Source organism: Daktulosphaira vitifoliae, unplaced genomic scaffold (assembly GCF_025091365.1).
Source record: "Daktulosphaira vitifoliae isolate Bord-2020 unplaced genomic scaffold, ASM2509136v1 Scaffold_2, whole genome shotgun sequence".
NCBI lineage: Eukaryota > Metazoa > Arthropoda > Insecta > Hemiptera > Phylloxeridae > Daktulosphaira > Daktulosphaira vitifoliae.
In genome coordinates this window covers 27,156,259-27,181,688 of record NW_026099573.1, presented here as the reverse complement: position 1 = coordinate 27,181,688, position 25,430 = coordinate 27,156,259, and the positions used below count along the sequence as shown (strand labels likewise).

The 25,430-nt window shown below is 31.3% G+C and overlaps 1 protein-coding gene across 3 annotated transcripts in view; it reads right to left on the bottom strand.

Annotated features, from left to right (window-relative positions):
• Positions 1-8: 8 nt before the first annotated feature.
• Positions 9-25,430, bottom strand: part of LOC126897790 (ETS translocation variant 4-like) — a 32,759-nt gene continuing 7,337 nt past the window's right edge. The window contains exons 3-10 of one of the 3 annotated variants that reach the window (XM_050671659.1): positions 20,861-21,113; positions 15,531-15,755; positions 13,900-14,346; positions 12,298-12,516; positions 3,693-3,908; positions 1,167-1,613; positions 751-1,051; positions 9-528 (exon numbers count right to left, since the gene is read on the bottom strand). In XM_050671659.1, the coding sequence (XP_050527616.1) occupies positions 462-528; positions 751-1,051; positions 1,167-1,613; positions 3,693-3,908; positions 12,298-12,516; positions 13,900-14,346; positions 15,531-15,755; positions 20,861-21,113 (2,175 nt within the window). In that variant the 3' untranslated portion in view covers positions 9-461. The remainder of the gene's footprint in view (positions 529-750; positions 1,052-1,166; positions 1,614-3,692; positions 3,909-12,297; positions 12,517-13,899; positions 14,347-15,530; positions 15,756-20,860; positions 21,114-25,430) is intronic. The other 2 variants (XM_050671658.1, XM_050671660.1) reach the window with 2 other exon arrangements.

The window sequence follows — 25,430 nt, the reverse complement described above, 5'->3', positions numbered from 1 at the left end:
TGTAATATTCTTGATTTTCACGTAAAATGATATATATATATATACTCGACATATACACATAAAAATATTAAATCTGTAGATACTTATATATAACCATCAAATTTAAAATATTATAAATTATCAATCATAACATATTAATATTAAAAATTAATGTCATAAATAAGCTTCTCAATCATTATTAATATAAAAATTCGGTATTTTTTGTACAATAAGCTCTCAACGTAATCATTCAATATAAAATGTATATTTACATAGAAATTGTATAAACTATAAATAAAATAATAAATTGGTATACACAGCAACTATCACGAGAACTTTAGATTACTGTCTCAATTTTTGTAGAAATAATAAATATAATAACTTTAAAAGTTAAGATTGTTGGACAGGGCTCAGTCTTCATATCATTAATGATATATAGAAAATTTATGCACAATTTCGTATATACTGGTGGTGTTGATTTGTTATTCATCATGATCTTTAGTGCCACATTCTGGTTCAACGAGAGCATGTAATTGCCGAGCACTATACCTAAATAAAAAGGAAAACCATTAAATTTAATGAAAATTCTAGTACAAACTTATTTAAAAAAAAAAAATAAAGAGTTTTAATTTAGTGGCATACATTTTTTTTCCATAGCTCTAGAATGAAATAGAATATGCGATATTAAGAGATATATACATGTACATGTAAGTTTGAAATTTTAAATAAAAGATCAAGCTATTATATTACATTATACTCAATTAAACTTACCCTAACAAAGATTCAAGATCACATACAAATTTGTAAACATATCTTTTTCCAGCAGTCTTATGTATGATATTCTTATCATAATAGTAGCGTAAACCTCTACTAAGTTTTTCATAATTCATTTTTGGTTTATTTTTACGTACACCCCAACGACGTGCAACTTCATCAGGATCAGTTAATTTAAATTCCCAGTCATCACCACCGGTCCATGAAATAAAGGCCCGACATTGTCTATCTGTTAACAGTTCTAAAAGGAATTGCCATAATTGGATAGGTCCACTTCCAGTAAAACATGGTCCTCCGCCTAAAAAAATAAAAAACAAAAAAAATTCATTAATAAGTCCTTTATTTAATGAATATAATATAATAATATTTTGTATATTACATTCACTTATATAAAATCATTCATGATAACTTACTTGGAGTGTATCCATTAGTAATCAGTGGACCTGAGGTTTGGCCGACTTGAGGTTTTATATCCTGCTGCATTAAATTTCCATTGTTCGTTCCCATACTTAAGATGTGATTTTGATGCTGTTGTTGTTGTGTTTGCTGATGTGGTTGATTATTGTAATGAATTTGGTGATTATTATTATATTGGAGGTATTGTTGTTGCATGAAATGTTGCAAATGAACTGTATTTGAGGAATCTGCAGGTCCATTTGCAGCAGCAGCAGCTGCTGCAACAGCCCAATGGTCTACCATTACAGTATTTTGAGAATTACCATTGGGAACAGTTTGTGGAGGAGCAGCTAAATATGGAGAAGCTCCAACAGCAGGATCCATATGGTAAGGACTACTACTCGAGTATGAATCTCCATGAAAACTATCCATTGTGTATCGCTGCTGCTGTTGTTGTTGTTGATCTAAAAGAAAATATAAATCATTATAACTTAAAACTTATATGAAATGATACTAATACAAATTAATATAATAGATGTTAAATTGATAGCATCAAATTAAACATATTTGACAAAATATGATTTCATTATTTTATTTAAATAAAAAATATTTTCAAAAAATGATTAACCAAACAAGGTGTATATAGCTAAAAAATAATTTTTTAAATGTCATTTATCATAATGAATCCAAGAATGTTTTCAGTTGATCTTTTGAGTACAAAAAAAATATATACATACAAAAAATGTGTATAAAAATTTTTCAAGTCTAATAATAAAGTCTAAATTTTGTTTTTAACAACGCATAAAACAAAAATTGTTCACCCACCTTGGGATATTAATGATCGATATGAGCATCTTAAAACCTCAACTATGCCAATAATAGCTACAATACATAAATATTATTTTCGTTTTTAATTAAATACCTCTAAAAAAAGTTCTATATCGACTTCTTTATGAATAACTTATCTAAACTCAACAGTTTTTTGTTTTTATTAAGTTCGTAAAACGTCAGACCAGACTTAATGAAGACAAAACATTGCTATGATGTTTCCTATAAGTGATATGCATTTTAACCAGACTCCGATTAAAGGAATTTAAAACTACTTATTGTTTCAGACTTATTAAAATAAAGTATGAATAATAACGAACATTTTTAATATAAAAAAATAAATTCTTAATTCTTAATAACAGATGAAAACAAAAATCTTAAAATTATTACCCAAGTTTTCAAATTTTTATACTGCTATTATTAAATCAATAATACAGTATAGCACATGAAATAATCAGTTATTGGGAAGAAAAATATCAAATAATTCGAAAAAATTCTTACAAATGAGACGTGGCAGAACCAAGTGATCCAAGTATAGAAAATTCAAAAACAATTTTTATTATATGAAATTTGTCTGTATATCCACGTGAATACTGTGAAAAAAATCAACTTCAATAACTATATATTTATTATAAAAAACAAGTACCCAGATAAATATGGCTCCTCGTGGAAAAATGGTTTTTATCGATTTCCCGAAAAAAAATTTTTTGGTGCTTAGATCAATTGGCCCTGTCACGCTTCAAATATAACTATTTAGTAGAAAAAATAAGTTTTCAAAAATTATAAGACATATGAAAGAAATCATAAGAACAATAACGATTTGTCAATTATTATTTTGTTTCGAAGCATATTCGTTCCTCTTCTATTCGTAGTGTTTAAATTTATACAAAAATTTAAAATGAAGTTTTAAACAACTACTAGCAGCCATTTTTCATTACATTTCATGACTATATAAGATGGGCGTTGTATAGTTAACAAAGAACCATAGAATTAGGAATGAACATCTATTTCGATGGAGGGAGATTATACGATTTAATGTACCGCACTGAACCGTGACTCTGATGAGCTATAAAAACTGTAGGACAATGGGTTGTTAGTTTATTATAGGTAACAAAATAGTGTGTAGGTAATAACACACATGTATTCAGATAAAATTATTTTTTCCTTAGTTCAGTTTTCAGATGTCTATGGATTTTTAAAAAAAAAATTTAATTGTTCGCAATAACATGAGGGCGGGATGTTGTTGCAGAAAAGTAAACGCTCATAACCAGAATATCTTATGATTAAATTTGATGAGTGACGAATAACTTGACACGTAGATTAAAAAACAAATTGTTTAGAAAAACAATTTTGCCAGAATTTATGATTTATAAGTTGAATAAAATTAACAATAATGTTGATACAAAAGTTTTTAGTAATGTATCACGCGCAACGTAAATACGATACAGACATGTGGGTACTTATAAAGGAATATGACTACCTAATTCAAATAAATGAATGAAGCAACGAATATTTCGAGATTTTAACCGAAAACACGGTTCAATTTCGTTATATCAGGAATAAATATTAAAAACTTTCTTATACAAAACCTACTTCAAGTTTAAAATAATATTCATAAAATCTTTGATCTTATAATATAATATATACAATATACATTGCTTATTGAAAATAGCCTTACAAGGTTAAAATATCAATTTAAATCAAAATTTACTTACGAGCCCTATGTTGATATTGATCCCTCTGCTGTTGTTGATATCTGTGATTCTGCATAAGTTGTGGTGCTGACTGTTGACTATAGAGATCTGTAGACGCGGGCGATGCGCTAGGGTCTATAGTACAAGGATTTTCAGAAACCATTCGGATGTCCTCAGGAGTTGCGGATCCTCGGTTGGCCACAGCTGCCGCTGGTGGAGTGGTCGCTTGTTGTGGTGCTGGAAATAAAAAAATTCGTAAGAAAAAATCATAACGTTTAAATATTAACTCATTTTCAATTTAAAGGCGCGTAAAAACTATGTAATCTATTATATTCTTGTAAAATTCAGTTTCCTACACTTTATACGAAAAACATGCAAATTAAGTGTTCCACTTTAAAAGGAATCGACTTTCGGTACAATAGCGAACAGTACCTAAAACATTTGCACTGTGTTATTATTACAGCAAAATGAACTCACCCGACGAGTCCGTTAAAAGTGTTATTATGCCATACTCGTTAGCTATAGTACACTACAATGGACTTCAGTCAGTGCGCATCAATTAATTGATTGTATTGTATATTAATTAAACATTTGCGAAAAACGTTTACACAAATGAACACAGTCGGTGGACCGTGTTATTGCCACTGCGGATTTCTCAATCTCTGATCTCAAAATGGCGTCGGGAGAAAATCACTATACAGTATTATTATTTCCATTATTTAAAAAAATAATAATAATAATAATAATAACAATAATAATCAAATAGATGGAAATCTCTTTATTTCACGGCTGTGCGCTTTTGTAGTCAAGCTCGTTGGACCGTAGTGCCGGTTTTTTTATTCCGTCGAAATGTATTTAAATATTCTACCCAGTCATTGTTATACATGTCTATCGGTACGTATACGCGTAAACGTACAGATATGCATAAATTGGAGTTGGAAATGAAGAGGGACGACAACTGTTGGGTGCGGTAAATCGGCTAGGTCGAGGAATTGGTCCTCAGGTTAAACGGCGTCATCAACGTAATGAAATAACGACAACAGGAAGTTCACCGCCGCCGTTGTCCCGAAGGGGAGACCGAGCAACCGAGGTGGGTCACAGAGAATAACATGATACACTGAACGTATACAGACGGAACCGAGTCAGTGATTGGTGAACGGGTCGTGGACGCCCGGGCGCCGCCCACAAGAGTACATCGACGGGGGGCCATCGTGTACCCATTTTATGACATTTGAGAATACTCTCTTGGATCGAACGTGTGACGTTTAGGTGCAGTTATTTTGACAGATGTAAAACAAAAACAATAGATAATTAGAAAAGATATTAAATGTTACGCAACGCCCGTCTTATTAAACTCGGCTCATTTCGCATTTACTCTGCTGAGGCACATGATCGTTGAGACAATTTTCAAAATTATGAACGTTTTTCTTGCGAATGAGATGATGATCGCAATACTTAATTTTCTCGTCTCGATCAAGTTCGTATTAAATCAACGAAAATATTTCGATGGGACGCCCTATAAATTTAGACTGATAACAAAAGTATTCTCTTATGAAACTAACTTCCAAAATTGAAATACTAACTAAAAAATACTTATAATTGATCAAATGTACAGTCAGAAAATATTTATCTAATATCATTTATAACAATTTCAACACAAAACTTGTGAACTTTTATTAATTACAATAAAAGTAGAGATGATCATTAATTAGTTTACACGAAATTAAATAGCTTGTAGCAAGTAGGATTTACTCTAGCTTTTTATTTATTTCATCAAAAAGTCAGTTTTATTTCAAAAAACGCATACTTTAACATTTAATACTTTCTAAAAAAATGTATATCAAGTTTTACAAATGGAACATTTGTAAGTAATTATTCTTCGGAATATAACCTAAATTTTTTCCATTTTTAATAAAACATTACGCTCAACTTAGTATTTAAAGTATAATTAAAACATTATAGTTGATAATTACACCCAACTAAATAGCATGTTTAGATTATGAGATATTTATGGCATAAAAATTTGTCGTTTTTTCGAATGCTATGTGACATACGCACAAAGATTATAAATTCTATTTAATAAGACAAAATTATTAATAAATACTATACAGTTATGATCATAACTACAAATTTCTATTGAATGTATTAAAAAGATCCCGTACAGAGTTTAAACAATTTCAATATTTAAAAAAATTTTCCACCATTTCCAGAAGTATTTAATATATTAATTATTATTATTATAAATAATTGTATTTTTCCGTTTGAAAAAGTTAAGCGTTAAAACAGTTGTACCAAATGCTGTAACATAATTAGGGAACAAAAAAAAAGAGAGACTCCAATGAGTAGAACAGACATGGAAAAAAGAGCGAATTTTAGTTCAAATGATTCAATGTGGGACTCCGCGAGGAAAGAGACCTTAGGGGCGGCCACGATTAAGATGGGAAATCAGAAATCAGAAAAGATGTGAACAAATAGTGGACCCAATTGCTGATTGGCATGTTTTGGTGATAAACAGGGGAAGTGGCATGATTTGTGTGTTGACTGTATGATCGATTACAATGAAGAAGTTTTTTCAATGGATAGATAGTTTTCAGTAACTTTGATGGTATTTTTTACAGATAACTGTTTTGCATAAAATGATGATTACAATATATTAATTATAATGCACAAAACTGTAATTATAATTTAGAATATTTTGAAAGTACTTTATTAATTTAACTAACAATTTTCTTGAACTAATCGAACTAACAGTGCTCTTCTGTTGTAGATATAATATATACTTTTAAACAATACACGAGTACATCGCACATTTGTCATTATGTACTAGTGTGATTTTCAAATAATCAAATTATACAAAAATTTAAAATTCAGCTACTACCTCATCACAATTAGTAGTTTTTGATAACACTGTTAATGTATCGTTTATTCTACCAATGAAATTATTTCTCTCCATACAGCGCACAACAGATACATAATTCTATACATGCAAATAATAATCAGACATATACAGAATGTTCGGTAAGTAAGGAAACAGGTGAATTGTTACAAACGATTAAATGGTAGAAACCAATTTCCTTACTTACTGAACATTCCATATAATGTAATTGTACAGACACCAAAAATAAATATTTTACGTTTTTAAATTACATACTGTAATAACTTGTAGAATCTCAGCCGTGAGCACCGACATTTTAATCGTATCAAGTCAAAAATGATTTTCCAATTAAATAATCAAAAAGTGCGTTGCAAAGATTTTGCAAAGAATAACACCTTTTTACCGTATACATCATCATCAATTAACAAAGCCAAGTGACGAGAATAAAAAACATGTACGTGCGCCACGCGTTATAGACACTTAACACGTGTGCACACTGGCTCACCATCAGGTGGTGAATATCAAAACGATATTGTATTTAATATTTATGTAACGTCTTGAACACGTTATAATAATACACACACATATATATATATATATAATATATATTTAATAATTATAAAATACGAATATAATGAATACGGCTGGCGTTATTGAAGTAGCGTTTTTTTTTTTCTTTGTATCTTCAAAATTGTCACATTTGCTATAGTACCAAACAATCGAGGTTATTAAGGTAAACTATAATTAGTAGTAAATATACAAAATAAACTACGAGTAAATTTATTTTATCGACAAAGTAATATCGATTATTTTACCGCGTGTTATCGTTAATTAATTTTTGTGTTGTCGTTAAAATTATTATATTTCGTATCTAACACCGGAGATAATATTGCTGGTGTCCTCTAAAGAATAATCAATGGGTTTTAGAGAGGATGTTCAACGTAAATAAATAATAATAATACACCTAAGCGGTATACTACTAGGTACTTGGAAAGAACGATAAGTCAAGGTGATAAAATGACCGCTTTTAATTTGAATATTGCGCTATTGGACAATGGAATTAGATGTAAACCCGTCGGGTACTTAATTTAAGTTAACCGGTTCACAATTTACACGAATAGAGATAACTACGACGACACCGCAACCGATATTTCGAGCAATGCATACGCGTATGTATCTACTGAAAAGCAAATAAAAAACATAGAAATTCGCCCATCAACTCCCGTAAGAGTTATTTTACATCGAGTTTCGAGTGGAATGAAAGGGAGAAAAGACGTTACGGAAATTACTATTGTTGTCCCTCGATCGGTATTAATTGCCGTTTGGTTGTACAGGAGCCAACAAATAGCCCGCCAACACCATGGCAGCAGGTGTCCAATGAGTGAGGAGGACACGTGCCCGGTTCGTATGAACGACGCTGTTCTTACGTTACAGGATGTTCGTCTGGATCACAGTGGGCATTTCAGACATTAAAATTACTTAAAAAAAAAACACACACACATAAATTTTATAGTTGCTAGATAGAGAGTAATTTCATACAATTTACGCTCGGTATAGATAGTCGACAAGCCAAAATTCACATGAATTCGTCGACTAGAATACTCGAAGCTAAAAACGTGCGTCGATCTAATATGAAATTGTGGTGCATTAAGTACGAGTGCTATTCAAGAATTACTTTCACGTGTCTGTGTAAACCATAAAGTAACTACACAACAAAATTAGGTGTACGCGGGTAGATAGTCTGGCTAGGGTAAACACGTCCTCAGAGCCCGTCACATCCCCATATGCATTTTGGCAGCACCTGTGGCTTCCTCCGTTTCCGCCGACGCAACGGAAACCCCTCGGTGTCCAAACAACCCCAGTCCACACTAGCACGACAAAGAATTACCCTAGTTCTACTTACTGCAGAACACATCTTAAACTTCAACGACGACACAAAAGCGCGACTAACCCGAGAAATCGGTTTCAATAAACTACTCTTGTAGTAGTTCTACACTCGCGACCAAAACATCTAGTCGGACGATGGAGAAACTACAGTTTATACAATATTGCAATTTCAAAGTTGAGCAAAGACCACTTGGACAGAAATCGAACCGAGAGAGCTACGGGCAGCCGCCGTTCAACAACAGGTGGTCTATAGCTGCTACTACATAATAATATATACGAGCGGCAACAGACGTTATAGAGAACAGGTGGCCTAGGATCGGGCACGAGCCAGCCGTCTTCTAGATATAACTGTCTTGGCGCATAAAAACTTATACAACAATATAACCGCCACAATTTCGATTAAATTGAGCCGGCTGCTGCCGGTGTTGGACAGAAACAGCGTTATGTGTGTAACACATTGTCATTTTACGCGAACATTAAAAAAGTGAAACGGTTCACAGCTAGCGGCTACACAGGTACAAGCTATTATTGTTGAATTTACTGCAAAAATACAAGTGTAAACAAACACGATTTCTTTGGTAAAAACGGAGAAAAACACTCTAGTCTAAAACACAGAGACTGAAGATACTTTTTTTAAATGAAAATCGTCGATATGAAAAAAATGCATTCGACCGTCTTAGGAACGAACTTAAATACAACTTTAACAAGATACGTTTTTTAATTACCGTTGCAATTGTTATTTTTGTTAACGTAATACAACCGCCGTCCTCTATCTTCTACTTCCAAGTTGTTATTATTTTGGTAGTTATTGTTGTACTGTTGATGTTGATACACCGAACTGGAAGTAGTTGTCGTTAGACGACTGGCTGCCGCCGCAGCAACAACCAAATCGAAATATCCTGCCGAATTGGCCTGCGAACTTTCCAAATTATCCAGCGTGTTGGCCTGGAGCTGGTTTCTATGTTGCTGCTGTAAGAGTACCATCATTACTCCAGTACGGACAGGACATATAAAACGAGGCTTTGTTCAAAAAGTTGATGAGCGATTTTACCAGACGCAAAAAAATGTAGAAATTCGAAAATAAAACAATCAGACGAAACGCGCACAAAATCGAATTCGAGACACTTTAAATTCTGAAACACACGGCCGGAAGTGGCGATGAGAATACACGATATTGCCTGCGACGGAAATTGTATTCCACACACACGGGCTGCAGGGAGTCTACTAGTTACGTCTTTGATATGTGTGTGTGTTGAATACGCGACAGCGTCGGCAGCGTCCTCTGCTGTTCCCCCACCACGGCCCAGCTAAATTACCTGCGAGGTTGGGTATCGAGCAAAACGGACTTGGTCGTCGTTGGTCCCCCGCCTTTTTTTAAAGGGGTCTCGTGTACAAAATAATGAATGTAGTTCGGATATTCAAATCATCGTAACAGCGAATAGACAATGAATAATTTAACTGTTCTGGACACAAACCAGTTGCAGCACTGGTTCGATAACACACAACTTGGACGACGTACAAATAATTTTCTCGTGGAAAATCATAGAATTTTCTTATGACGTTCGAAAACTATTTAAACACAATACGTTCTGCATAAATATTAATACACTTAAAATTATGACTAAGTAACCTATTGTTAAAAAAATCTGACAAAACCGTGAATACCTAAAAAATTTATTTCAAATCAAACAAAGAGTAAAATTCACATTAATTACAATAGATGAATAAAAACATGATTTTAAATTAATCATAAATTAACATTTTTCCTCAGACACAACTCACTACAAAACAACTCTACCGCTCTGCCAGCACGACAATATATTATAAAAAAAAAAAACAGCCTTAATCAAACAAACAAACCCTTCCTGGTAATATGGGCAAGGGAAAAAAAATGAAAATTAATCGAAGCTCTATTTTTCGTATCACTTGGGCTAAAAACTATCAACTAAAAAACGTTCGCATTGACTTATTTGCTAACAAAAGTTTTATTAACATTCAAAATGATTAAATTAAAAATAATGTGAGAAATTTAACCGTATAATAAGGAGATAATTGACGAAGAGACGCGTTTACAGTAAACAGAGAATTATAAATGATAACCAGTAAAACTTTGATGTAGCGGACAATTTTCCGTCATTTTATATAACCATTAAAATTTTTATTCAATGTAATTCTCATAATAATATCTTTAGCTTAGAATCTTTTTATAAATGAAATAAACACAGAGCATAAACTATTGTAAATCAGTAAATTTAACGCTATTACAAATTAAGTAGACCTCGTGTTCTTAACAAATGTTTTCAATAACCAACCCCCGCACTTGAAAATCTCAGACATCTCAAACAGCGGTCGACAGGATTAAATAAATACCTTTTATTCCATTGGAGTTCTTTTTGTAAGGCCGACAAAAAACCTTAGAAAAAACAAGAGAAACAACAGGAAGTAAAAACAATTGATTGTTGGGTTGATTGCTCTGGAGTTAATGATTTTCTATTTACAAATCTATTGCGAAAAGTTAACGCAACACAAAACGTCAAAATAGCAATCAAAGAGAAAAAAAAACAGCGAAATTGGTGTTTTCACAATGTAAAATTGTAATTAACAGACACGGCGGCTCTTTAAATACAACACCCGTAGTAAAACAACACATATTTTTAATACAAATCCTACATCGAAGTATACCGCTCAGGATTGTTTCCTCCGAGTTTCGTGTTACTTCGACGTTCAATAGACTTTGCCTAGACAGCAAGGACAAGGAGGATAACCGGATGTACGACCTTTACAGGGCACCACTGCGGTGGGCGTGTATTTGTAGTTTTATTGCACGCGCGCAATTCTTTTAGCCCGTGCCTATTCTTTTCCATATACCCACTGCATAATAAACTTCGACGAAACTTGAGACGAAAGGCGTACCTTTACTACCCCTATTCACTACGGTGAATGTTTTACCATTCATACGTAGTTTTTTAGCACTAGCGCGCGCGAGCCAGCCAGCCACCTGGAAGAAAGCAGCTGCTTATAGATTTCTTTAAGACGCATAACCGGAACTACCGGTAGTATGTACAGATAGGCGGCAACACGCTCTTTCAAATACCCCAGTAAAAATCGTACTCTATTCATCATGTGTCTAGGGGGTGTTGAATTTTAAGATAAATTAAAATATATACCGAACCTTGTGATGTAAATGTACTTTTAAGAATAAGTGCTTGAACACAATGTAACAAATAATGTCTATGGTTTGACAAGTACACCGATAATAAACATTTTAATAGACACTAGCGCAGTTGTAAAAAAAAAGAAACCGCCGCATTTAATTAATTGTTAGAATTGAATTTTCGGACAATTATTAAAATTTTAAAAAACTCTTCGGCAAGCGGAGACTTCTTCTGGAAACCGACGATTAAAATATAAACGGTCCCACAACACAGTACAATGAATATCAAGTGCTTTGATGTTCCAGCCAGTGTATTACTCAATTCATACGGTGCGTTGCGCAGGTAACAGGGTGTTTTTTTATTAAGCGGCGGACTCCCGCGGGGCTCCGCGGGGGCTGTGGGGGTAAATATTTTGATCAGCTGTAATATGTATAATAAAGCCAGCGGGAGGCAAAAGGTAAAGTTTGTAGACAACAGATAGACAATATTAGTGTACTCGGACCGCGGGAGCTTCAGCTGTGACCCAATTTAATATCATAAACGATGGGCATGTTATTACTATTGTGCACTTAATCGTTCGAGTAGTACACTATAATACGGTGCTTATTAAACGCACGTCGATTTAATAGTGTAGTGGGTGAAACAGGCACCCCGACACGCTTTTCATTTCGCCGTGTAAAATGTTATTCATGCGCGTTTAATAACTTACCGGTGACATTCTGACTACCGCATCTGTACAGATTGACGCGGTTCTGTTGGTTTCGGACGCCTCTCCTGCCGGGGGGTTGTTGAAGTCGAATCCTCTCGGTATATGGCGGGTAACCTCCTTCGGGTTTGATGGCAGAGAAGTCTCCATAAACTCCATTTGCCGGTACGCCTTGCGCTCCGGGATTGACGAAACTGGCAGTTGTCGTAGGTCGGTCGACTTCTAAACGAAAAACGATCATGTAAGATAAACACGAGGCCGTTAATTATTTGCCAACACAAATACGCGTGTATGTTAAGGGTCACTCTTTGATAGGCCACTGTGTTTATTTGACTGTAGGGGTCATGGGAAATCCTGGAATACGTCACGAGAATCTATCGGGAAGGATTATGACGTAGGTAATTTATCCTAAGTTATACGTCACCACGGCCAGACCAAAAACGGGATGAGAGCAGGATATCCTTTGAATGTAAACATTGAGGTGATCGTGACGTATAAATCGCACCGGGTAGCAGGATATCCTTTGACCGAGGCCAAGGCTGGCTCGGCCAAAGGATATCCTGCTTATACAGTTTTCCTGTTTTCAATATGCCGAATAAATGATCGGTATGTGTCAGTACAGTTTCACGTTTTCAACAGTGCGGTTGCAGTTTTATTTCGATTTTCCAGAAACAGTAAAAATTAAAAAACCATAACTTGTGCATTATGGCGATTTTAAAATGTGTCGTTCGTGTATTGTGCGTTTTTATCAGTACTGTGCAATAGCGGCCAATCTCGTTTTAACAGAGATAGTGAGTGTATCTCGCACAGATAACACTGACCGTTTTTTCGTGACTTGACACATACAACGTTTTTATTAACATACACTATGTATATAATTGGTTTCCGAGAATTTCACGTGGGTGATGTTAAAACGTACGTTTCGATATGATAGCCTATGAAAATTACACAATTCAAGATAAATGTATAATCCGAATGTGTCTATTTTTTACTTTTAAACAATTTATTTGAAATATCAAAATAAAACAATAGCAAGTTCGTAAGTATAGTCCGTTATGAATACGACACAGCGCACACAGGAACTACGGTAGACCGGACAAAAGGTATTTCGATAACAATCGTCATATTGTTAGTAACTGAATTATACCAAAGGATTTGTACGGTGCAGTTCAACTTGATATTGCTGGGTAATAATACGAGTAATAGTCATTTTTTTCGATAATGTATTTAAATATCTCAGTAAAATAAATGTATACGTATAAAAACAACAGATAATTTATTTTTTTTTTTTTCCAAAATTCAATAAACTCCGATAGAAATTATAAGACTAATTTTTAAGAACCATTTGTTTTTACAAGTTCAATATTTTATATTCCAGAGAATCATTGTCGATATTTGTTCATAAAAATCTACCGGCGTGTCATAGGAACAGTCGAGTTAATCGACATTATGAGAATATCTGCTAGCAAATTAAATATATCGAGCATTTTAATTATGATTATTATACTCATTACACGTCAAATTAAATCCTAATGGGTCGCGATTTTACGAGAATTCACGTCGTCATTCCTTAATTGATATTAATTAAATGTAAAATACTCTTACCCCTGGTCATTTGTTCTAAATGTTCCCATAAAATATCGCCGAGGTACGGCGGTGCCTCGGACACAAAACGTTCACGGCCCATTGCCAACAGCTCTTCGCCCAACTTGCAATACAACTGAGTTTTTTTCTTGAGATCATCCACGAGCACATCATCGTCGCCCATTTCTTCTTGTTTAATGTCTTCGGTTGAAGCTGATGTAGCGTCTTCATTTTCACTATCGCTGGTGTACACACTGCTGTTGCTCCTGAGCCGACGTCTGGGTCTCTGTCGAATTCGTTGTTGGCTACGCTGTTGCTGCCCCAGACGGGCTTTTTGCGGAGGCATAGCAAAAAACGATCCTCCGAGCCTTCTCAACAAAGGTGTCAAAGGTTCGTCGGACACGGCGAATTCACGATAAGCCCACCGAAACCATTGAGCAGTGTGCGCAGCAGTCCACTGACGAGGATCTGGAAACAAAAAAACAATTAATTATTATGAAAACAAAAATTTCTCGTTTAATTAAAACGTATTATGTATGAAATCCGAAAAAAAGCGAAAAGAGATAATATTAGAAATACAGTAATAATTAATAAGAGATAAGATAATGAAATATTTCCATTCTAAAACAACATTATGAGGTATTGTATGAGTAAGTTCAAATTTGCTATCGCACAAGCGGCATACGTAACTTGTTTATAACATATTTTCTACAATATTGTACAACAGTATGTGGTGCACAGCCGCCCGTCGTCACGCTTTCCCCCAAACGTTATGTAAAGACCCGTCGCAATTTGAATAGAACTTCTTGAAAGCAAATTTATTTCATACACGCAGTTACATTACTTTTGTTTATTCCACAAGAATGTATAGCGGATAATTTCCTATTGTTTTTTTTTTTACCGCCACACGTGAAACGAAGATAACTATTATGTAGTACCATCAGAATCTTCTCGTCAAAAATACACATACATTTAAGTCATGCCGAATCTAAAATTGCGTTTTGCGGTGACATCGACTATTGACCATTACCCGACCGTGGGAAAAACCAACTATGCCGTCGATTACTGCGTTAAAAACAAAATACACTCATGCCTGCAGTTCACACGGTCATAGCCGTATACGACTAATTAACCGTACACACACGCAGCCGTCACTGCAGTCATCACTGTATAAACATATTTGTATTCACACCTATATTAGTAATTGCTGCACCCAAATATACCTATAAACAGATAATTGTCCATTTGAGTACAATCCACATTGTTACTCAATATTTAAAAGAAATATTTTTCCAAGTTTAACATTGAAGTTTTGGCCTCCCTTGGCATTTATTAATCGTTTACTTTTTCATTTATTTTATTTAACATCAGCCAACATCAGACACTTGCAAACCGTGAGAATTTCCAATGCGCCGTACAAGAAAACATTTTATTTTACTTTAACACTCAAAGTTCTACAAACCGAGACCAAACGGTTCATAGATTACATAATACACCGTAGTCATTTTCAAGGTATCTCAAACCAACTATGTTTATACTTCAGCGAGGTTAGGATACGACTAGTTCGTTTCTTTCTACCGGTAAAATGTTCAAATTATCGTTTTATTTGTCTCAAGATGGAGAATTAATTACACAGAAAAATAGTTATATACCTTTAGGCACCCGAAGACGATTTCGCTCGCGTTCCCATTGAGCGAAAGTAGCCTGTAAAGCCTCGGTCATGGTCCTGTTTGTGCCTGGTGTCAGGGGAGTTAAAGGGACTCCTGGAGTAAGAGGAACGGGCGGTACTAGTTGCTGTTGATTACTGTTATTGTTCGGATGAGTCCCAGCGACCGTCGACGATGATGATGATGATAATAAATGAGCAGAAACTTGATCTAATAAACATAAAATTGAAACAATTTATTTTACAAACAATTATGAATAATGAGACATATATAATTCGCGTAAAGAAATTTATTACAAATAAAAAACCATTCAGTCATTGTCCGACGACGGTTTAGCCAGTGAAATTTGACCTTGAATTTGTTATTATAATATCAGTCGTGTAATTCGTTAGCTCTTCAGATTAATAACACGAGCACTCGGTAATAAAAATTTCAAGTATACACATAAGCAAACATTCAATTAAACTTGCTTTTGTTAGCTCGTTAAATGATTAGAAAGACCTCACTTGCTATTTACATATTTAAATTCCCCTAGCAGTCAAGTCGAAAAAAATTATAAATAACGGGCGCAGTAAAATATGCGCGTTATTTTTTATGAAATGCTATCTCAATTCAAAACTCGGTAAACAATCCGAGTACATTTTGTATCTGAATATTAGGTGGCCTTCACACATCAGGGTAATGTTTCGGACTACAAGAAGTCAGGGGTAACTTTTAAGCCGAAATTGATGTTCTCGCGCAGCATCGCGTTCATCAAGATATCATGGAACATTATTTCAATCAAGAGCCACCGTAGAATTTTCCAAATGTATTCGTTGTTCTCAATACTTTTTCAGCGTGTTTCGATTGGACGGGGCGTGGACGGATCAAACAGGTGGGCTGCACCGTGATTCACGCACAATCGCTGTTCGGTAGGATCTACCTGCGCCGTTACCGAAAACAACGATTTCCCCGCGGATTTTGGTATTTGGTTTATGGTTCTCTCGTAGCCCCGCCGTTTTATCGTCCAGCATCGCGTCAATTTATACAAATTACACACGATACTCAACACACGACGGTAGTGCGCGAGGATTAAAATCGATTAACAAGTAAATTGAGCTAAATACCCGACTACCATGAGGAGTAATTTTGGATGCGGGTCACGACCCACACACTGTGATTAATACACACAAGGGACAATAAATAATATTAAAGCCAGCAGGCTGTTGATGTAGACATTATAACATTTACTAGTAACAAGTATAATATTAGTGTTTACACAATGACCCCGACGATCTTTACACAGTACAGAATCGTTTTAAGCACGCCAAGGGAGCGCGCATAACCTTAAAATTTTTAATTTTAATTAAATTCATCAGACCATTTTAGATTACTAATAACACTCGTGATTACGTGTACCTCATATATATATACAGACGTACACATAATATTCATACATAAATATGCATTATGACACTTGAGGTCTTGATTTCCGGGTCAATACCTCAGTCAAAAATAAAACTACGGTGTAACTTTAAAGCCGTTTAAAAACTTTAACAGAATAAAATATAATTTACGTCGTGACGAAGATACATGATTTTTTTTTTATTTCATGTTCAAGACGACAAACAAATTGCATACGTTCTTTTCTGAATTTCAAATTATTGACGCTAATAATAAGACACAAAACGTTTTTATTTCTGCCGCCGAGCATTAGCTCATTCGATATCATAACCTATACATACATATCTACGTAAATATATATGAAATTATTTATTAACTGTGGGAATTCTACTGCTCCTGTTAACTATCGTCTAGCAAAAACCCCACATATGTTGTCTATAAAAGATACGCTAAATATTAATTAATTTTACGTATACACCGGAGAAACGACACCCTATAAACGAATTAAATGGAACGCCATCAACTCCCCACATTCACACGGTGGTAACGCTTACTACTTAAAAATATTACATAAACACGCATCAGTGAATGTTCATAACGTTGTCCAGTAGAAAAATAACAGGTGGCGCATATATAAAGGGCTAAAGGTTAATGCGAGTAAAATGTTCACTTTTACAAAACTACACATTTGCATTATATGTTGACATTAAAATAACACACTTAAACATAATTTATAACTATTTTCAAGTCGTTCGAGTCAAAATGGAATCATTTACAAAAAAATTATTCTATTTTTCTTTCAAGTTAGTTTTGGGTTTTATCTAAGAAATTTATGAATAATACATAAAACGACCAAAATCATTTATTTATATTTTTTTCTCTGCGAAGCCCATAGGCTCTTATTAGAATAACATTTTTCAGAATGCTAATTGTATTTTCTCCTTACCCTGAAAAACCCAACCCCTTCAATGCTTGGGGTCGTTTAACGGACAAATATTAAAAAATATATTTTTTGTCCTTGTTTGTAAGTTTAATCGTTTACAAGTACATTAAGTGATAATTATTCTGATTTTAGAATAATCATAAGTAACCGCACAGTAGTGAATTGATCTTGGGACTTTCTACCCTCTTCATTCGAAAATTTTCCCTGATAAAAACTAGTATTTTTTTTAAATGTTAACAAATCAACCATTCAACTATTCATATCCAACTAAACAACTTTCTAATATTTCTCAAAATTCCTTTCATATAACAAAAAACAAAATTATTTTAAAAATCCAAACTAGCTCTTTAAATTTTGATTTTTTTTTTTTAATTAACGAGTTATTAGTGTAACCATCCGAATTAACCAAATCAAAAATTTAAGGTAGAGAAATGTTTTTCTAAGAAAAACATTATTTTTTAAGTGAATACATTTATTAAAACGTGTCGTTAATACGATTTGGAATAAATTTGATTAAGCAAAAAATTTTACTCTTAAACACTTGACGTAGTTCCAAATTATGTCAACTTATCCATGAAAGTTAACAAGTAAATGTAAAATAATAACATTATATTAAAATCACCATGTGTTGTATCTAAGTCAGAGTGACCATTAGACCGCAACAGTACTCGGTAACCATTAATCGTCGATGAAATCGCATGGACGACGGCCAAAAAACAATACAGATATTAATCTATAGGTGTGCACTCTAGTGCTGTAATAAAAGTGAGTTAGTTCGAACATAATTACAATGAGAGGAACGGGGAACGGTGTTTAGGTGGTATAATAGTCAGACAGGTGCACTTACCGTGGGAACATCTAATAAATGACGTTATATGTAACATTCAAATTTTAAGTGAATAATAATGCTGATTTTTTATACTAAAGAAGTAGCCATTTTTTAAAAAAAACTTTTCATGTATTTTTATAAGTTCATTGACGTTTTGAATGTTTTAAACACAGAAGTTTTATTACACTCTGTAGTTAAGTGTAGTTCTAAAAACTCAATTAGCCATACTATTTTTACAAAATTTGTATGATTACAACATCAATCAATTAATCAATCAAACCCAACCCAACCTTTTTATATATTTATATGTTAACTATACAATAATTTTGGTTAATTAATAAATTAACATTAAATCTAACAAAAATCTAGGAAATTTTAATAAATAATTCTGAGGTATATGGGGTCGAAAGAAAATAATTACAGTAGTAGACAATTTTAGAGATATAATTTAGGGTGGATATTAAATATACATTTCATAACTATTATATGACGAGAAAAAACCCAAACATACAATAAATATTTTAAGAATAATTTTTTTAAAAGTATTAAACCTCAGAAAATTCAAACAATTAATTAAATTCTCTTCTAAAGACAAATTTTTGTAAAGCTATGATGAGAATTTTTAGGCGATTTCCAAAAATCATAAATTTGAGTGTTAAAGTTCAAAGTGAAAATAATAAATTAAAATTAAAAAGTGTAAAACTAAATAATAAAACAACTACTTTTTTGCAAAAGAATAGTTTTAGTGCTCTCGTGAAAGAACTAAAAATCATAGAGGATTATTAATTATATAATATCTAATTTACGTCCGTTCTCGAAACACACTGAATTGAAATGATAAAATTTCTCAGATGATCGACAACAGTTAAAGTCATGGAGGCAATTTCCACAACCCATACGCTAATAAGGCGTAAACCCAACCCAAACTTTATAAGAAAACCAAAATTTTTTACTAAAAATGGTATTTTTAGAAGTATTATAAGCAAGAAAAAATGAATTCATAAAAATATATATTATATAATATTCTATTTAATTAAAAAAAAAAATTGTCTTACCCTCCCCTAAATTTACTTTTATATGTGTCCACTATAACTCTAATTACGGCCTAACATCAATCAATATACCTATTACATAAAATCCCGAAATTACTTTTCTGGTTTTTAAAATTTTGTTAATAACACACACAGTTGACCACAATACATTTAAATTGACAAAACCTCAAATGAAAATTAACAGATTTAGTAGCCAGGATTACATGTTTTATTGTTAATGAAACAAAAAAAATTCCAGATAGTGCAATGGCGCCTCCTGCTCGGTTCCAGCCGTCCATGCCTTTAGCTTTAGGTGCCTCAATATAATGACATTTCCACTTTGTTATACAAATTTATATTCACTAAGATAAAATAATGTTGCAAAATTTTCATATTATTAGAGAATTAATTATAATTAAATTAATTAAAACAAAAAATTTTAATTTTAAATTTAATTTAAATTACTACAATAATTAACATTAAAATTTCCTATTAATTTTTATTACAATTAAAATGACAGATTTTTCCTGTACTCTAAAAAATACGGTAAACTACACAATAAACAGTTATGTATATATATCTGTATCTTCTAAGTACTTGGTATTTTCAATTTTAATTTTATAAATAATATTTGATGAAGTAATTAAAAGAAACAGCTAAATTAAGGATTACCTTTTTTTAAAAATAACAATAATTTATTTTATAAATTAAATAATAATATAGATATAACCTGTTGATTAAAATATTGATGCACTTTTATTATTCAACTATCTTCTGTTATATCAATACTCGTGCATAATAACTTGACACTAAATTGAATTAATTAAAAGTTAAATAAATTTTTATTTTAATCAGCCTAGATAATATTAAGTGATATCATTTTTATTATGAATTTATCATCTATTAAACTGAACATAATTTGACACTTAATTATTTGTAATTTGATTACTTAAAATGCTAGCGCTATCTATGTGTTAGTAAATGCAGCAATCATCAACACCGTTTTTTTTATCCGATAGATTGCAGAGTCATTGATATAAAATTTTCACCTTAATTAAGTCACGAACATTTGAAGTTAAATAACAGAATGCAGTTAAAAAAATTAATTTTTTTTCTAAAATTATCTCACCCATATCAGTTGAATAATCATTGTCTGAAGATTGAGATGATAAGTCACTAAGTGATGGTACTTTTCTTAATACCGACGGAGATGATGAATTAGTCATTACAGAATTTGAGTCTTGATTTATTCCTGGTTCTTGTTTGATTATACAATTATTGGAAATTTGCACACCTAAAGAAGCATCTATTGAGCTTAATGAGCGAATCCTGTCCTGAAACTCCAAAAGAGATTGAGGAGTAGTGCGCTGAGAAATAATTTCCTAAAAGACACATATATAAATTATATTATAACTATAATAATAATAATATATTTAATATATGAAAACAAATTAATGAAGAATAAACTAGATAATTGAATTATTATTGTATTAATATGTGCTTAGTAAGGTTATAAAATGAAATTTTCTCTTGCATTTTTTTTTCTTTGCTAGGAAAATAATGCTGTAGTATCATTTTTTAATACATTCGAAGAAATTATTAACTATATCCATACTAGGCAATTATTTGTTTGACAGTAATAATTATTTTAACATGAAATATATGGGAATGTCATCTACTACAAATAAGGTAAAAAAATAAGATTATACTTTTGTCCTTTTTAATAGTATTAACAATGAATTATGAAAATTAAGATAATTTAGTAAGAATAAAAATAAAATATAATACAAATTACACCAACCTAAATATGTAGAACTAAAATAGATTTTTATTTACACTCGAGAGCTTCTGTTTGACTTTTGAAACAAAGAAAGCATATATAACAGATAATATACAGTTTAATACAAATATATAGATAAATTAGACAATCTGTTATATTTCCCTGTATAATATACAACTAAAATAATAAATACAATGTATACATCTATCGTATAAAAAATATTTGTTACTTCAAATTATACGAATTAAAATTTTTATTAATTAAGTTGAAACTCTAAATCATATTTCATTGTTAATTTTGTTATTAAAATTTACAATGAAGACAAATTTTTTTAACAATCTACTATTAATTATATTTGAAGCCAGTGATGACACAAGCTTTGGTAGGGTCTCGGACAAAATAAATTACAACTTATACAGGGCCATCAGTAGTATTATAATTTCAGAACATATAAGGAAAGCCACTTAATTTTTTTAAATAGGAACAAACATAATTAACTCGTTTATCAATTAGATTATGATCTAATTTAAAAAATGACTAGTCGATAACAACTTTTTAATCAGTACTTAGAAAGTTAATAACACACATTTTTATATCTAAGAAGAAAGGGGAACATGACAGAGTGATTTGGTAAGATAAAAATAATATAACCCTCATTTCACCTCAAATCTATAAATTTAAGTGTTAATATATTCCGAAATATTTTATCAAAGTTCGCTATCCACCAACATTTTATTAATTATATCACAATATAATAAAAAAGCTACTTAATTAGGTATGTTGCCATTTGAAAAATTAAGTTGTTACTCTTTAAGGCATAAACATAAAAAATATTTCATGATTAATAAATTGAAAGAATCATCTCACTAAAATAAACAAAACAAAAATTTACAATGCTATTTTTATTTTTTCGTTAAATAATTGGTTTACGACAAAAGAATCATTCTGTATATGATATGCGCAGTAAAATAGTAAAACATATAAAAAATAATAAACTTATAACTAAAATAATTCCATCTCAACATCAAACATTGCTAAGTTGAACAATGATATAAAACAATTTTCTATACCATTGTCGTAATTAACGAAAACTTTAAGGACCTTTAAATTTCAGAAAATATGTAAGTATAATTACATAAATACATTATTTAGAGTGAAAAAAATTGAACATACTCCTTTCCTCGAAAATAGTTTTCTACTTTAATAACTTTTTATGAAAAAATTATACATTAATTTTTGATAAAATGTTTAAAAATTTAAAACATCTAAAGATCATTAAAAAAATAGCGTTGGTTAACTATTGCCTTCAATTACGTTTATTTAAATCAAATAAAATATACTTTTTATTTTCAAGCAATTATTGTAACAAGTGGGGATTAATTTTCATTAGTATCACTATTTATCAACAGTTAAAAATTACTCCAAATTGAATAGTCATAATTTTATTAATGGCTAATAAATATATCTATACTATGTAAAAAGATATTTAGCAGTTCGCTGGGGCAAAATTTTAGGAATTCTATGTAACGTTTTCCACAATTATAACTATGCTCTATACTATACAGAATAATGTACAGTTGATTTATCGTTAACCACTAGATTACTTTTAAATTAATAATAATTTTGAGTACTTTTTTTCTATAGTAAGTACTATTTATATCCATTTATAATTGGTTAAATAATTTTAGATCAACCCTTATTCATTATATGGGTACCAACTTAATTTTTATAATAGCAGCATACATAGTTTTCTTGTTTAAATAAGAACATCGTAATGTGATGCTTAATGATAAAAATAATAAAACCAGGATCTTTCAGTCTGAATTTAAAAATTGTTGTAACTCCTGTTTAACTGATTTAAAAGTTATTGACCAGTCTTAGTTTAATAATTTTCTAAAATTTAATCTATTTAAGTATATATGATACCATTTATCAAAGGATAAATTTAGTGAACAATCACTAAAGTTTCAATAAATATATTAAAAACCAATAAATCAATCCTCGCATATGCTACTTATTAGTTATTTCTCATTAAATTTTCAGTAAAGTTACAATCCAAATAAAATACATAATTCAAACATTTTATAGAGATTGGCATTTAAATCTATTTATTAAAAATTAACAGTTACGAGTATATAAATATAAATAAGACAAATAAAAATCTTGTGGTTTTAAAAGATTAAGTTAAAAATTCATAGGTTGTCTGTAAGCAGAGCTTTGAGTAGGTCACTTAATCGAAATAACTTCCAAATGTTTAAATTTTAGAAATGATCCTACAAATTATATTTAAAAAAATATGAGTTAAAAAATAATGTTCTATGACTCATAGGTCTATATAAATGTACATAAATAAATTATGAAATTCTTTCATTTTACTTGGTTTTATCAACCCAATCTGTCTCTGCGTAGAAATGCACATATGTGTTTACATAAAACAGTTTTAGTCCTCAGACAACTCTGAAACAATCGCTAGTCAGCAAAAATTCATGTTTAAAAAAAATTAAGGAAAAACAGAATTATAACAAAAATTGCCTAAGAAAATATTTTTATTCATTTGTTTGCTTTAAATAATAAATCGATAAAATTAATTAAAATCTAAAATATTTTAATTTTTCAACTGAAATTTCATAAAGATCTATCTTTCATAAAGAATATTATTAAGTACAATTGAATACAAAATTTTATTCAACCCTCAAAAATACCAACTCAGACCAAAGAATATTGACACACAAGCAAACTATAAAATTTTAATAGAATACAAAATTAAAAAAACCCAGCACAGGGGGGTCGCGGCACAGTGGTGACGTGGCATAGTTGGATTAAGTATAATGATATCTGACAGTGATTAAAATCACTATAAAAAAAAAACGCTTCCATGCAAATCTTTAGATAGTATTTATTTTTAAAAAATTGGTGAATTATTCCAAAAGCTACATAATCTGCTAGTTCCTTATTAATATCCTGATTAAGATAAAGTATGTCGAAGGAAAAAGGGATTACGAAAAAATATTATTTCTCATTAAAAAATTATGTTGATCCATACACTTTTCAATAAGTTATATCATTATAAAGTTAAAAATAAAATCGAGAATTTTCACACAATAATAGCATTTGGTAGCTATTTTCACCGTGAAGACAAAATAAATTCCGATTTTTTTCTTTTGCATAATAAAGTATATTACATTAGCTTTAATTTAAGATATATATAAAAGTGTCAGACTTTCAGGAACACTTTCAAAATTTAAGTTGAAAAAGTAAATTTTTTTTGAAAAAATTGTCATTTTGAATCCCCCCTGAAGNATTTTTTGTAAAAAAGATGTCATTTTAAATCCCCCCCTGTGGGCAAGTAAAGGGTCACACATATAAAAAAAACGGTAGCACAGTGGGGTCGAGGCACAGTATGGACGAGGCATAGATGGGACAAGTATAGATGATATCTGACAGTGATTAAAATCACTATCATAAGAAACGCTTCGATGCAAATCTGTAGATAGTGTTTCCTTTAGAGAAATTGGTGAAATATTTTAAAAGCAACATGAACTCTTATTTCTTTAATTATATCCTGATTAGTAGTTCTTTGATTTTAAAATATAATATATGAATAAATACTAATTATAGTTTTTAAATTTAGTATGAAATTGTGNAGATATATATAAAAGTGTCAGACTTTCCTGAACACTTTCTAAAGTTTAGTTGAAAAAGTTCTACTTTCTATATGCATTTTTTAGATTTAAACCCCCCTCGTATATAGGGAAATGATCCGATTTAAAAAAACAGTATGTCGAATGAAAGATCTATATAAATACTACTTCTCATAAAAAAATTGTAATGATTCATACATTTTTCAAAAAGTTATAGCATAATAAAGTTAAAAATGGAAAATACAAAATCGAAAATTTTCACACAAAAATAGCATTCG